Source organism: Pyrgilauda ruficollis, unplaced genomic scaffold (assembly GCF_017590135.1).
Source record: "Pyrgilauda ruficollis isolate IOZ18807 unplaced genomic scaffold, ASM1759013v1 scaffold64, whole genome shotgun sequence".
NCBI lineage: Eukaryota > Metazoa > Chordata > Aves > Passeriformes > Passeridae > Pyrgilauda > Pyrgilauda ruficollis.
In genome coordinates, this window is record NW_024528155.1 from 1,488,846 (window position 1) to 1,504,218 (window position 15,373).

The 15,373-nt window shown below is 46.6% G+C and overlaps 1 protein-coding gene across 1 annotated transcript in view; it reads left to right on the forward strand.

Annotated features, from left to right (window-relative positions):
• The first annotated feature begins 380 nt into the window (after window positions 1-380).
• The window catches only part of PRDM6 (PR/SET domain 6), a 74,312-nt gene continuing 59,319 nt past the window's right edge, over window positions 381-15,373 (forward strand). Inside the window, exons 1-3 of the mRNA XM_041484176.1 lie at window positions 381-453; window positions 1,087-1,620; window positions 10,951-11,258. Of these exons, the coding sequence (XP_041340110.1) occupies window positions 1,095-1,620; window positions 10,951-11,258 (834 nt within the window). The 5' untranslated portion in view covers window positions 381-453; window positions 1,087-1,094. The remainder of the gene's footprint in view (window positions 454-1,086; window positions 1,621-10,950; window positions 11,259-15,373) is intronic.

The following is a 15,373-nucleotide window of genomic DNA, read 5'->3' on the forward strand; positions in this document are numbered from 1 at the left end:
TCGAAGGCTGGGGGGTGGGAGGGAGGGAAGGAGGAGGGAAGGGAAGAAAGGGGCACTTTAAAAGTTGAGCAAGGAACAAAGTGGGGGAAGTTGCCAAAAAAAGAGCTCTGCACCCAGACTCGCTGGTAACTTCCCAATCCCTCCCCTCCTTCTCGTACACACCACGCACACTTGTATTTTGCGCTGTCGTAAAACCCACGTGTCTCGCCCAGAGCCTGCCAGAGCCGAGCCGAGCGCCCGGCCGCGACTGCGATGCGCAGCCACAGCAGAGGGAGCCCGGTGGCTCGCAGCTAGCCGTCCCTTCCGTCCCCGGAACCTGGAGAAGGATCACCCCGCTCCCGCGTGGACAAAGACCAGAGAAATCTTTGCTCCCGGCCGTGGTCCGGCTCGAAGGCTCCCGGAACAGCCGACAGCTCCGCACGCCGCCCGTGCAGCAGCGCTCACCCCGCTCAGGTAAGGCAGACCCGGCCCGGGGCTCTCCGGCTTGCCCGGCACTGCGGGGCACCTTGGCCCGGGGCAGGGCACCGCCGGCCCGCGCCCTCCGCCTCCGAACGCCCGAGTGGAAAACAGCAGCGGCCGGAGAGACCCGCGCGTGTGTGCGTGTGACTGAACTTTCCTCCGCCTCCTCCTCCTCCTCCCTGTTGTCAGCGGAGAGTCGTTTGCTTCCGAGGAGAGAGGGAAGGGAGTGAAAAGGGAAGACAGTGAGAGCGCCGGGGACGGGGTGAGCTGCGCGCCCTGCGGGAAGGCGGGGGGCTCTCGGCCGTGAGCCGGCGTGTGTGGCTGCCCGCCACCGCCCGTGTCCTGCCCGTGATCCGGGGAGGGCACCGGGGGACAGCCTTGTCGCCCCGGCCACCACGTTTCTCGTCCTGGGGCTTTTCGGGACGAGGTTTTCTCCTGACAAGCCTGGCCACGGACAGGGGAAGCGACGGGCGCACGGTCCCGCCGCCGATCCCTCACAGCCGCGGCGCACAGCCCACGCGTGGCCCAGCGTGTCCGAGCGTGTGTCCGACAGCCGGGTCGGGGCGGCCCTGCCAGGGCGGGGCGGGGGTCTCACGTCTTCTTGTCCGCTTCCTCCCTGCTCCACAGGCAGAGCGATGCTGAAGCCCGGAGATCCCGGCGGATCCGCGTTCCTGAAGGTGGATCCCGCCTATCTGCAGCACTGGCAGCAGCTTTTCCCTCAGAGCAGCCAGCTCAAAAGCAGCGGGCCCCTCGCCCAGCTCCAGCCACCGGAGAGAGCCGAGCCCCCGGCTGACAGCCTCCGCCAGCGCCCGACCTCCCTCTCCTCTGCCTCCTCCTCCTCTTCCTCGTCCACTCCGTCTTCCTCCTCCACCTCGTCGTGCGTCGCTGCGGCCGCGGCTTCTCTGGCTGGTCTGACCTCCCTGCCTGTGACCCAGGTCCCGGTCTTCGGCCCGCTGCAGAGCTCGGAGCTCCCGGCCGGGGGAGCGCCCGCTCCCCTGCAGGTCAAGGACTTGTGCGGGGCCGGCGGCGGCGGCGGCAAATGCGGCGACCGTGGTGCCTCTCGGTACCGCTGCACTGCCGAGGAGCTGGACTACTACCTGTACGGGCAGCAGCGCATGGAGATCATCCCCCTGAACCAGCACACCAGCGACCCCAACAACCGTACGTATCGTGCCCCTTCTCGCACTCCTCCGCCGCTTACCCTCCGCTTCTCCCCTCGTGGCGCCGGTCCGGGAACGCTCCAGGCTGGGGGACAGCAGTTGGTGCCCGCTCCGCTCTCACTGCACGAGGAGCATCCTCCGTCTGGCCGTTCTCTCCATTTAGTTTTTGCATTGTTACTAGTTGTTTCAGGATACGGGCTGCAATCTTCCAGTAGCAGTTTTTCTGGTCTGAAACCAAGTGTGCCTTGCCTTGAAGGCACACCTCACCGGAAAGGCTCTGGCGGGGGTAAATTTCTTTCGGAGGGCTGTTTAGGAAAATGGATTCAGCAAAGGTTCAAGGCAACTAGCTACAAAGCTGGTCCTTTCTCGCCCTCTCCATTCCTGCCCGGAAAGCCCGGGCTTCGCTGAGTACGCAGAAATCAATTACTCCTCCGAGCTGGGCAGGGAGAAAGTTGCAGTTTTCATCAGATGGTCTAGTGCAAAGTTTTCCTCTTTCTTATCTCGGAGTATCGTTTCCTTTCAGACCTCGTTAACACCTCGTTGGTTTTAGTTTTCACCCCTACGGAAAAGCATGACATGGTCATTTAAAGAGAAAAGACAATTTTCTAGGCGAAAAAGTCTGCTTGAGTCAGAATTAATTTAGCACTTGGTAGTTCTAAAGAGTTCTATACTGCTGTTGCCAATTATACAGCTGGGAGGTTTTTTTTGGGGCGGGGAGGGGGAACCCCTATTATTAAACATCTGTACGGATGAGAGGTTTGTAATTTTAGAAGCTGGTTCTGTCTTCCCCCCCCCCCACCCCCACCCTCCGTATCTATCAATAAGACGCAACCGAGGAAATTCACAGCACGAAAAGAACTATATGAACGCCTAATAATTCATCAGTTTTATAACTAACATTCAGAGCACACTGATCTGTCCCTCTTAAAACACATGGCTTCTGCCCATGCACTTTTTTTTAAAAAAAATATTGTGTTTGTTTCAAACACTCCCTTTATCCTAAGGTTTCTTAAAACTATTTTTGTTGTTGTTGTTGTCCTTCTCAACCACCACTCCCCAAATGTCTGTTTAAGGAAGGCTGTTGAACGGAAAAACGGTACCCCAAACCAGCAGTTCTTAAACACACGCCCAAGCAAAACGCGGATTCGTTTAATTAAATTTCAGATGAGGAGCTTGTTTTGAAAGTTTCCATGACACCCTGTTATGTATTAATTAAACTGCGTGGATGCTAGCACAGTCTTCAGCGCTGTGCATATGTGCGGGAGGAAAGTTGAATCGGAGTTTGGTGGAGATTTTTCCCGCCTTCTTAATATTTCAAATGCTTCTATATTGGTTGTCGAGTTTATTTTGAGTGACCTCCTCGTGCTTAGTCTTACCCTGTAGTGAAACCTGTTCGTGCATTTTGTGTTCTCGGGTGAAGAAAACGTGATATTATATATTACATGCAGAAAATGGAATCCGAAATGCACTTCTACTCAACAATCGAACCGTTCAGACAATACATGTTTTGCTTCTCGGAGCCGCTCTGTAAATCTAAAGGTAAAGGTTTTAAAAGGAGAAAGGAATATTAAAAAGCGTTTTAGGGGGGGAACATTTTTTAGGATTGAGTGAAATAACAGCACCCCGCAGAGTCGGAGGCGAAGCCTGAATAATTTCTTCCCGAGCGCGATATTAAAGGTGGATTCGGGAAAGCAAAGGAGTCGATTGCGGAAAGGGCGCTTGTGAATCGCGTCCGGCTCTGACGGGGCATCCGTCCCCGTCGGAATGACGGGCAGGGGGCAGCCAGCACCATCTCGGCTTTTTTTATTGTTTGTTTTTCTTCAGTTAGGTCTAAACATTCTTATAATTTACTTGTTTACAGGAAGGCTTTCGCTCCAGCGGTTATTAGTTGCCTCTGAGTGAAACTTCCAACGCGAGTGCTTCGGTCTTCTGGGACCAAGCGCAGTTGCTTTGGGCAACTCGTGCTTTAAAAAAATAAAGAAAAAAGTAAACTGTCAGTGAAGGAGTGCCGCAACTACAGCCTGTGCCGCGCGATGCACTCCAAGCACTCGCACGATCAAGGGAAGAAGCTGCAGGGCACCGGCCTGGCTGCCCTTGCGCAGCATCCCGAGTGTGGCCAGGGTCACGCTAGCGGTCCGTGGGCAAGCGGGATTTCCAGCCGCCTTGACTCCCACCCTCACTCCCTGTTTCGCATCATTCCCACCCTCACAGCCCGTTTGAGGGGAAGGAGGTGGGGGCTGTGGGTGAGATGAGGTGCCGTCTACTTTAGTTTGAGTCGTACTTGCTTGCTTCCATCTCCGGACAGCCCCAACGACACGCCGAGACGGGCGGGCTCTCCCCGGCCCGGCACACACACACCGCCCGCCGGGATTAATCCCCTCCCCGGAGCGGGGGCTTCGGTCTGCTCCTCTGCTCGGCCCAGCAGGCCTCCGTCTGTTTCTCGGGCTCTAGTCTTAGCTGTACCTCCTTCACCAGCCGAGCGAGTGCCCGGTCTCCCTTACTTTCCCAAACAATACCCCTCTCTCCATCCCGAGTATCCCCTTCTTCTCCGGGGCACCCGCGTGATCCCCGCTCCCCGGCAGGTCCCACCCGCTCGAGAGAGGCGCCGGCGAATTTCGCGAATGCCCCGCTCGTTCTGCGAGGCCGCGGCGGGGCAGGGGCGGTGGCCGGGCCAGCCGGGGGATCCCGAGCGGCTGCCGAGGCTGCCCCGGCTGTCCCGGCTGTCCCGGCTGTCCCGGCTGCCCAGGCTGTCCCGGCTGTCCCGGCTGTCCCGGCTGCCCAGGCTGTCCCGGCTGTCCCGGCTGTCCCGGCTGCCCAGGCTGTCCCGGCTGTCCCGGCTGTCCCGGCTGCCCAGGCTGTCCCGGCTGTCCCGGCTGTCCAGGCTGCCCAGGCTGCCCGCCACCCCGCCCGGCCCCGCTCCCCAGCTCCCGGCCCGGCCCGGCGCCGGGCGGCCGCCGCGGGAAGATGGATGGGCGGCGGTTCCCCAGTAGACACACGCCTTGATGGTCAAATATCAGTGAATATGGCACGGTCTTGGGCGACGGAGGGGGCGGGGGCTGCCTAGGAGCTGTGGGTTACGGGTCTGTATGTAACTGTTTTAAATTGAAAGGAGGTAAGCTAGGGAAAAATAATAATTAAAAAAAAAGCAATCAAGACGCAAAACCCTAACTAAAGCCCAGCAGTCTTTACTCCCAGGGAAGTAAACGGGATTATGCTAAAGCCCCGATAAGTGGCAGGCGGCTGGGGACCGTTTGCTTCCCAGCCTTGAGTCTGGAAGCACAAGGGTATTTCTGGGTGCTGGGGGAGGGGCGCCCGGGCCCAGGAGATCTCCAACGGTGAGCCCGGGGGCTGCGGGACCGGCTCGTTCCCTTGGAGGCTTGCCCCTAGCTTCTGGGGAGATGCTTCCGCACTGAGAATTCTGAGACTCCTCCACCTTCGCCAGAAAGCACCAACCTGCCGCTGTAATAAATACGCTGTGTAAAACTGAAGTGTCACGCGACCAAGCACTTTGCACGCTTTTTCCCATTCAATTTATGGGGAGACAGTGTATATATAACATGCTGTGAAGTGGATCGGTGTGGAAAATATTTGGACTTTTTTTTTTTTTTTCCCCTCTGGGCTGCTGGTAACCTGTATGATTTAGCTATTTTACATCATTAGTTACCCAGCACCCTTAAACATAGCAGATAGCCATACATTAGATTGAGGTTAGAGAAGGTGGTGACTGTTTATTTAGGGTGATAAAATGGTCCATCAGCAGTAATCTCCATCGATATGTGCCACAAGGAGATGAAGGATGAGGGGACAAGCCACAATTAATTGCCCTATAGTTTTGTAGGAGAGAGTGGAGCCGGTGCGGACTGAACTTCGATCTCCTCTCCTGGCGCCTATTCATCATCTCTACATTGTATATGGGGGTCTCTCAGGGGCAGAGGGTGGCAAGGTTTATCTACACACAATATTCTCCTACCCTTCTCATACCTGACACGGAAATTTAATTCATTCAAACCTACCGTAGAAAGCAGGGAAAATCAAACCCACCTCCCTCAACCCACTCGCCTCTTAAAAACACCCCGAAAGCCTCTCTGAAGGCCGGGCGGACTCCCTGACCTACTCCGGGGCGCCCAGGCGGGCCCTCGAACAACATCTTCCCCAGCGGAGCTGGCGCGGGGTGTGCCTGGCCCCCGACCGGGAGTCACGGACCCCGCGGCAGCTCCTGCGCTGCTGCGGGAACAGCGCCCGCGCCGCCGGCACCCTGCGCGGCGGGGGAACGGCGGCAGTGCCAGCGGGATAAAGCCCTGCCAGAGAGGCAGCGGGCACGGCTTTGTCCCGCTCTCTGCAAAGACTAGTTAGAATAAATAACTAAATGAATAGAGGGCACCCGATGGGAAAGCGCATCTGTGCTTCGTACCCCCGAAAGTCTGCCTCCAGTGAGGCAGTCTGAAAGAAACTGCCAATAATTTGGTGAAAGGGGGTGGATGACAGATCATCAATGAGGAAACTGAAGTACGAGGGAGGCTGAGCTTCCCTGGAAAGCTCCAGCCCTCAGGAAACGAAGGGAAGCAGTCTCTTCCAGCCCTCCCTTCTGCTTAGCCGGGTACCCGGGCCCAGACAGGGATGCAGGGCCAGCCGTAGTGATTTATACTTGCAAGTGAGTAATACCATGTGAAATGATGGCCACTTACACTGGATACCTGCATGCTTGTGGTGAATTATGAAGCAAAGGGTCAGAGGCCACCCTTCTTTAATACCAGCAAACTGCAGGTATCCAGTCTAACTGCACCTTTGAAGCATATTATTGCTGAGGAAAAAATGTATTGCTTTCATTTATTGTTACAGCTGGTTTGCTGGTAAAAACACTGTGTTAAACACTAGTTTCACTGATAAAAGGTTTTTCCTTTCAGATTTGTTTAAAAGTGTGCAGTAGTAGTGTTATTTATGTTGGTGCATGTTTAAAATTACATTTTGGGGGCAATGATATGTCCTTTTGCCTAGGTTTAGTACTTTTAAGTGTACTCACATGGAGTTATAGTATTGGCATTACTATGTTCATTTTTCTGGAGGCACATAAACAGTAACATATTGCAGTCCTTCCATAAGAACCAGGCCAAACAGCTCCACTAGGAAATCCTTTAATTTTATTTTTCTTGCATCTTCCTTTCCTTAATCCTCCTTATCTATAGAATATGAAGGTATAAAGAAGGAAATTGATCTCCTTCCAAAGTGTTTGGCTGTATCTGGGCCTGCAGTGGAGTATTCCCACTGACTTTACCTTCTGCATCTGTAGATTTTATCAGGACATATTCTGCTCTGGCTGCAATCCTCCTTTATTTTTCCATTTTCAGCAAGTCCTCCAATTTTCTTACATTTCTTGCTTCTTCTTGACTTGATTTGGGGCTTGGCTGATGCTGTTACAGAAAGTGGAATTATCCATTTCAACTGTTCTCAGTGAAGACCTGTACTCACACTCAGCTGCTCTCTGAGGCCAAAACTGGAGGAAGGGCACAGGACAGCTCTCCTTGTCACCCTATCTGGCCATCCTCTGGGAAGTTCACACTTGCAGAAGCATCCCCTTCACGTGAACACCCCACACCAGCGTGGCCACCATCCAGTTTGGAGAGTCTGGTGATGTCAGTGGACCACAGCACTCTCCCTCTCAAGCCCTCGCTTCTTCTCCACGTCTTATTCAGCATGCTGGTGCAGTGTGTCACATTGTGCTCTGCAGCATACACAAAGATGATGCTGTTCATTCTGCTGTGGGGCAGGGTAGTGTGCAAGTCTTGGAGTTCTCGATTTTTTCCTCCCCAATATGATATGAAGGAAATCCTTCCCTTGTCCTCTGAGGCAAAGGAATACACTGGTTACAGAGATGGTCTTTAAATGGACGCTTTCACTTTTACAGGAAAGTTAGTTACAGAAGAGGAAAAGATGCACAGTAGCTTTTTACTCCAGGCATGGTAAAATATAGCTAGGATGGCTTCCTTTCCTTATAACATTTATGAGAATTTTTAAAGATTTTATTTGTGCAATTACATAACAACTAAAGCTAAATGTATGAAGCATGAAACTAAGAAGAATTTCAGTACTGCTTAGTATTAAAGACAGATTCCTCCCTTCTCATCAACAAGACATTAGCCAAAACAGTTTCAAAAGATGTTCCATTTTCCAAATTTTCAGCTTTGGCAGGACAAAGGGGAAAGGAACACAGCAGGGGATCAGATACTGTGACTGCCAAGCATTAAGACATTACCACTGTTTTTGGACACTGGAAAATAAATATCACCATGTGTGACTTTCTGTAAGGGTAAATGACAGTGACACAGGGTTTGTTTATACTCCTTGACAATTTCTTAATTTCTTTTTCTTGGGAATGTAGAAATAAAATGTTTAACCCAAATTCATGCACAGATATTGTCAGAAAGAGGTTAAGAAATTATTGTTCTAGGCAGGTACTGAAATTTTTGTTCATGAAAAGTTATGTATATCTGGTGGCTGGATGCAGGAACTTGACACTGAGATTGTCTGACTGGAGTAAAGAAGATACCGTCGCAGGTTTAATGTAAATTTCTCCAGAGATACAGTTCCTCCAAGAAAGCCATTGTAATCAGCTAGTTATGAGGAGGGTTGCCTATCTAGAAAATATTAAAGCAGTGCAAATAATTAGAACTCAAGGGCCTACCCTAGGTGCTAACTGACGTCATGGTTAGACATAATTTTTTTAAGCTCTCAGTTTTCCTGTAAGATATTTTCTTTCTAACTTGCATGGGTAGATTGAAATCTATTGATTTTATAGAATCATAGAACAATTTGTGTTGGAAAAGACCTGTGAAGTCATCAAGTCCAACTGTAGATCATGAAGTTCAGCCACAATCTGTTTAGAATGTATCGCATGCCAAACTGTTTTGGATTGTGGGTTTTCTTTTTTCGTTGTTTGGGTTTTTTTTCTTCACTTTTCCTATCTGGGTTCCTTTCTTATGTGATCTCCAGTGCCAAACAGCAGTGCTGCCCCTAACATCTTTGTACATGCCAAAACTACAGGGTTTCTTGAGGACTGGTTTCGAAGAGGAAAGGAAAGAAAAGATGCTGTGGCGATACCTCACTTTCCAAAAAACCAAAAAAAAAAAAACCACCAAAAAAAACCCAAACAAACAAAAAAACGAAACAAAACAAAAATCCCAACTGCCCCGCTGCCCTATTCCCTCCCTCTCCAGCATATCCTTGAAGCCTTTTATTCCTTATGCCTCAGAATGGTTGTAGGAATATCTGCTGCATTCTTTTAGGATTCTCCAGAAATAGCTTCCCTGGGGTCTGCAAATCCCGTCCTCCATCCGCCATCCACCTCTATTTGACGTGGCTGAGAGAGCAAAACCCCTCTGCAGTGGCGGTTTATCCCAAGAGAAGTCGTTTTGCGGCAGGGATTGTGTCCTTAGGGCAAGGAGAAATTGCACCCTCCAGCCCAAGTCGCGCTTTTGCCGACCTAAGAGCGGTCCCCACTAGGTGGCTTTGTCCTGCCGCCGTCCCCACGAAGTGGCTTTGTCCTGCCGCGCCCGCCGGCGCTCCTCTGCCTCCTGCCCCCTGCCCGGACCTGTTCGAGGCATGGATGGCTTGGGACCAGTTTCACCGGCAGCCCTTCTGCAGGGGCTTCAGAGCAATGCACAACTCAGGGCTTGTCTCCCTGCCTTCTGCTGGGGTCTGCAACTGGTGCTGCTGGTAGGGAACGTGGACAGGCGAGCACCAGGTGGAGACAGGCATTTTCGGCAAGACCCAAAGGTGTATAAGGGAAATTTAGGAAATTAGCTTCCATGTGTAACTTAGTAATAATTTCTTGTTGCTGAATGCATCATTTTTTTAATGGTAAAATTTAAAAGAGGATGATGGGAAAGAGTGTTTATGTAGCATGTCTAAAACTGGAGAATACACATAGAAGCAATCATTTGAAGATGTATCTTTTATTGTCCTTTAGCAGGTTTTGCTGAAATGAGGGGAGGGTTTTCCTTTGAAGGATCCATAGGAAAGAGGCCTACTTAATACTCAGTACATCCAGTTTGGAAAGAAGAACATCTGAGTCAGGGCCCCTGAGAATTGAAACTGTGGTTGCAGGCAGTCTAAAAAGTCTAAATCTGTGGCATAGACCAAGAAAGTCTCGCTTCTGTAGTGAATGCTGTGCTCTGTTTTTATAAGGAGTGGTATATAAAATTATTAGGGGAAAGATGTAGGACTTGCTACAAGAGTAGTATGCCATAATTATTGGTTTTTCTTTGTATTTCTGGAATAAATTTATATGAAAACATTTATTGTGCTATGAAAATGAAGTGTGAAGAAGACGGCAATTTATTTCAAGAGATTCATTGTTATGTTAACTCGACATATCTCCAGAGAAATTAATTTCTTGAACATGAAACATTTTCCTGGAAGATGTACATTTGTGGCATGTGGAATAGTGTTCAGTGGAAACATTTAACCAAAATTTTCTCTGCTCAGAAAAGAAAAGTCATGGTAGGATCTTCCCAAAATAGAGACACTTCATTCATTATTAACCACAGTTAGGGAAATTAACAGTTTTACAAACTGATCTTTTTCACAGGAATTGCTCATGAACTCAGATATGCTGTTCTGGTATTTTCCTAGCTTCATTTACATGGTACAGGCAAAGAACATGCGTTCCCATTCAATAAATAAAATTTCAAGTGTGTGCCCAGAAATATTTGCTGCATAATTTCAGTTTTAAGATTAGATTTGTCTTTAGTAAAGTAAATGTGCATGCAGGCTCCAATTTGTCATTCATGAGGTTCTGGTTTATTTATTTTATTTTCCAAACAGACAGGCATGCACACACACATGTGGATGTAAAAACCAGAGGGGATGTTCATTTAAAATAAGGACTAAATTAAATCTTGTTCCAATTAAGCCCTTGGGCTGAGCTGTGGTAAGGCAGTTGAGAGGGACTTGTAACACGCTATGACTGTGTTTTAAAATGTCTCGCTGGAACACACTGGGATGGTTTAACTGGACTATTTGTATTAGTCAAAAAATTCATCTTTAAAAACATTGTTAAAGTAAATTAATTTTGGCAGGTTTGTGAATACACAAGGCTTGCAAATTGTCTGCAGGATTTCTGCTTAGCCTTTGGAATTTCTTATTTAAGGCTTTGGTGAGATCTGGGAAAGAGCCTAAGCAACGCTCAGAAGGGCACGATGTGCATGAGTGCTGGCAGTACTGCCACGAAATGGCAGCGCAAGCACAGGGATCTGCATGATGTGGCCCGTGGCAGTGGTGACAGTGGTGGCCAGCAGCACCGCACTGACAGCGCTTTTCCCTCTTTGTCCCTCAGGATGTGACATGTGTGCCGATAACCGCAATGGTGAGTGCCCTATGCACGGGCCCCTGCACTCCCTGCGCCGGCTGGTGGGCACCAGCAGTGCGGCCGCGGCAGCCCCTCCGCCCGAGATCCCAGAGTGGCTCCGGGACCTGCCCCGGGAAGTGTGTCTGTGCACCAGCACGGTGCCTGGCCTGGCCTACGGCATTTGTGCAGCACAACGGATCCAGCAGGGCACCTGGATTGGGCCCTTCCAGGGAATCTTGCTCTTGCCAGAGAAGGTTCAAGCAGGTGCCATCAGGAACACTCAGCATCTCTGGGAAGTAAGTTTTCATCTTTCCTTCCTTGTCAAAATTGATATTTTTGAAGTAAACATGGAGTGTGATTGTATGCAGTACTAGCACCAGAACTAGCCGTGAAGATAAACAAACAAACCCACAATTCGAATAAACCGAGTAAGCAGGTTTGAAAATGTAGCCAGTGCAAGCACAAGCCTTGCTGTGATAAAGGTAGCCGGAAAACCGGTGGATAGCACAGAGCTCCAGCTGGTTGGCATGGAAGAGCTGACTGTTGCAGGTGCTGTAATGTGTAGTAGAGAGTCTTGGTCAGAGAAGTCTGAAGCTCATACAACACCCAGTGCTTTCTATATTTTGACCAGAGTTACAAGAGCTGATGGAGCTCTCAGGTCACAGCACCAGCGGTACCATGTTAGAGCAGTGCATGTGGGCTGAGATGGAGAGCTGTACCATTGCTGTGGCCCCCAGCCAGTCCAAGAAAAGCTGCTGAAATAAGCCTAGGACCCTGTTCTACAGCCTGACCCTTTGTAGTGTGTGGAGTTAGTGCTTGTTCAGTTTAGTTCAGCTCTGGTCCTGTACCTACTCTGCATTCCCCTAAGGAGATTTCCAGTACTTTTGTGTGAAAGCCACTTTCAGATATCTCAAAGCTGCTGGTTTTTATTTTTAAAATATTTGTCACTGTCTTAGAGAGGGTAACAGTGATAACTGTTAGGAAGAACCTATAATCCCTGTGTGTCAGAAAGACCTTACTCTCTTCCTAGTCTTTTGCCATTAATTTCTTCTTTGATTTGTACTGGAAGGTATAATTTTTTAGTTCTGCTTTGTCCTCTGCAGCTGCAATCTCTGCTTGCCTCAAAACTAACTGCAACAGTCAGTAGAAACAAGCCCATAGATCAGTGGTATTTGCTCATCTACATCAAATCCAAATCTTCAGAATATAAGGAATCCATGAAGGCGCAGAATATTTTTGCTGTCTTCAGTGTGTGTACAGTGAAAGTGAATGGATCTTTGGAAGATATTTGGGGGTGTGGAAGAGTCGGAGCTCCTATGCTTTTCCTATGTGTAAACAAATAATAAATACACCGGGGTCTTTGTCTCAAGGTATTTACCCAAAAAGTCATTGTGGCAAGACTTTCACGTTAAAAAGATCAGTCTCAGAACACGCCTGAATGTGATCAGTAGAACCGGATGAATTGCAGTGATTGGGAGTTTTGCTGCTGCCTCCAGTGGAGATGGAATTTCTCTTGTACAGCAGATATTGACAATATGGATTTTAACCTTTTCCTACCAAAGCCCAGTCATTATAATTACAGTATTTTGGGATACGTTATCAATCAAATATTTTTTATGTAACACTTTATAATGATGTTGGAGGCTGTAATTGTTAAGAAGGGTATTGTGGTTTAGACTACTCAAATTAACAGAATATATAATAGTAAAATGAGATCCACATATTACAATAAATACTGAAATTTAGATAAATTGAGTCAGATAATTTTTCCATAAATATTTACAAGATGAGTTTAATTTTTTAAAATGTATTAATTAGTTTTATGCAAGTAAAGTTGCAAATATTGACAATACCTTTTGTAATAAGCAAGAATTTTTATGCTATTTCAGTTTAACTTAAAAACTGTTTTGAAGCAATGAAAGAAGCTAGGGCATTTTAGAGAAATTAAAAGCATAACCCAAAAAGATACTAATGAAAAAAATAACAACCAGTACTACTGTATGCACCAGATTCAGGCCATAAGTTCTTGTCAGCTCAGTTTTTGTTTGGGATTACTCTTGTGCTCTTAATACACAACACAGATTTCCTGTTCGCTAGTGAAATGAATGCATGCATTTAAATGGAATTATCTTAAAAACAAGAATTCAATTTTATTTAATAATAATGTATTGCTGGGCAACTCATGGTCTTGAATTATTTCTGTTAATGACAAAAACTCTTATCAAAGAAACACATACCCTAAGCTCTAGCCAAAATTTTGCTGTTTCTCATTTGTTTTGTCTTTCAGTTTGGCGTACTTTGTCTGTCAGAAGACCAATGTTTAATAAAGAAAAATGTATTAAAAGAAAGTAATCAGAAAGTGTAATTTTACAGAACATGATCTATGAAAATACGTAAAAGCAAATGACAGTATATATCTAAATAGTCTGTATTCATTTAGTTACATGGTATAGGACTGCGGAATAAATCACTCTAAATAATAAATAAATGTTTCATCATAGTCCCTTTATAAAGTTGTGACTTTAGTCCATTCTCTTTCACCAATATTTCCCACACAGCTGCAAATGCAAGTCTGTCTACAGATCAGCTGTTCAGCATTAGGTCTCGATAGACTTTATGGAGAGAATTTTGCATTTTTAGTGTCAAAAATTGCATTTTATTATTTTACTCTCAGCAATGTAAAGTTGATAGATATTTGTTTTAGTTCAGAGTTTATTTGTTTAGTTTACAGTTCTTTGTGTACACCAGGCAAACAGAAGGGCTATTGCGAACACTTTTAAGTGTAGTCACTCTTTTGGTTGCTTTTTTCTTTATACTCTTTGTTGTGGGAAACATCAGAAGTGCTGCATTTGATGTATAGTTCAATGCTATGGAAATATGCTTCAGCCTGTCTGCACAAGTGTTCCCACCACGCACTCGATGTTTGCTTTGTATGTAATCCACAGAGCATAATGTGCAGTGCTCAGAGTGAGTTACATACCATTCCATTACCTCACAACAGGCCTCGACACCTATGGGTGTTCATGGGAAATTATAGAGCTCTCTCACAATCGGCCAAGATAATTTTTTATAACTTACAGAAAGATCAGTCTTTCAGAAAGCCAAACATATTAGTCATTTCAGCTGTAGTGCTTTTTTTTCCCCTTTGGCCCACTTCTATAACCAGAGTTTGCTTGTATTTTATAAAAATACAATAAACTCTGATTTGTTTAAAACAAAAACAGGACTGGGTGTATTAAATAAACATTCTCTTTGGTAATACAGGCATTTATTCCAGCAGTGCTTCATAATGTTTTTGATCCCCTTTTTTTTTTCTATTTTGAAGTAGTGAGAATAATCCTTTTGTTATTGCAAAGAAACAGAGACTTTCTTAGCAATTAGGTCTTACTGATGAGAATGAGATAATTTTCCACTAATGTGTTTTCTAATAAAGAAGTGGAAAGGCACACTTGATTCCAACATATATGAAAACATTATCTCAATTATTAATGTGTCCTTACTCCCTGGAGATAAATTAATCTAGTTGCACATGGTTTCCCCTTTCTGTTTAACATCAAAATTTAATAAGAGTAGACTTAAGGAATGTATACGATATACACTTAAATTCTATTAGAATAAAACACCGAGCTTTAAATGTGCATGCATTGTAGTAGTCAAAATTTTTCAGGCTCCCAATTTTAAACTGTGAATTCTGGAAACAGCTAATTTGTAAATGGTCTTTTCCCCTACAAATGCAGCTTAGATGAAAAAACTTTTACTGACAGACATATCAAATGATAGAGTCTTATCGTTTCCTGTTCTTCATGTGCTTGATAATGAGTTTGCTATATCTTTTTTTTTCTTTCATGAATGGTCAAATAACCATTTTTTTTTTTTTTTTTAGTTGCAACACCCTAAAAATGTCAAATATATGATTTCACTTCTTTTCAACTTTACTTAAGTGAAATTTAGCATTTTTGGAGGTAATTCTTTATTATATGCAACGTCTTTTTACATGGATGAGCAAAATTTTATTTATATATATATATATATATATATATATATATATCAGGGTGCTCATTAGTAAATAGAAAATGCTAAATCTGTGTAACTGATTTTCCCCCTAAAAAATTCCCTCTCTTCCCCTGCTTTCTTCCTTCTCTCCCCCTCTCCCCCACCCCCCAAATTAATAGGCTCAAGAAAGTGTGCATGCCATCTTAATAAAGTACCATGTGGGTACTTATTGGCCTTCTTGTGTCTCTACTGAAGCAAAAGAAAACATTGCCTTTGCCTTCTGCTGGACCAAGAACAGGCAGGACAGGCATTTTCCTGGGATGCACACTGGCCAGGGTCCATGCCGCAATACTGGACATTTTGGAACAAATTAATATGCACAGAGAGTCCTTGCGCTTCAAATGAAGCACTCATTGCA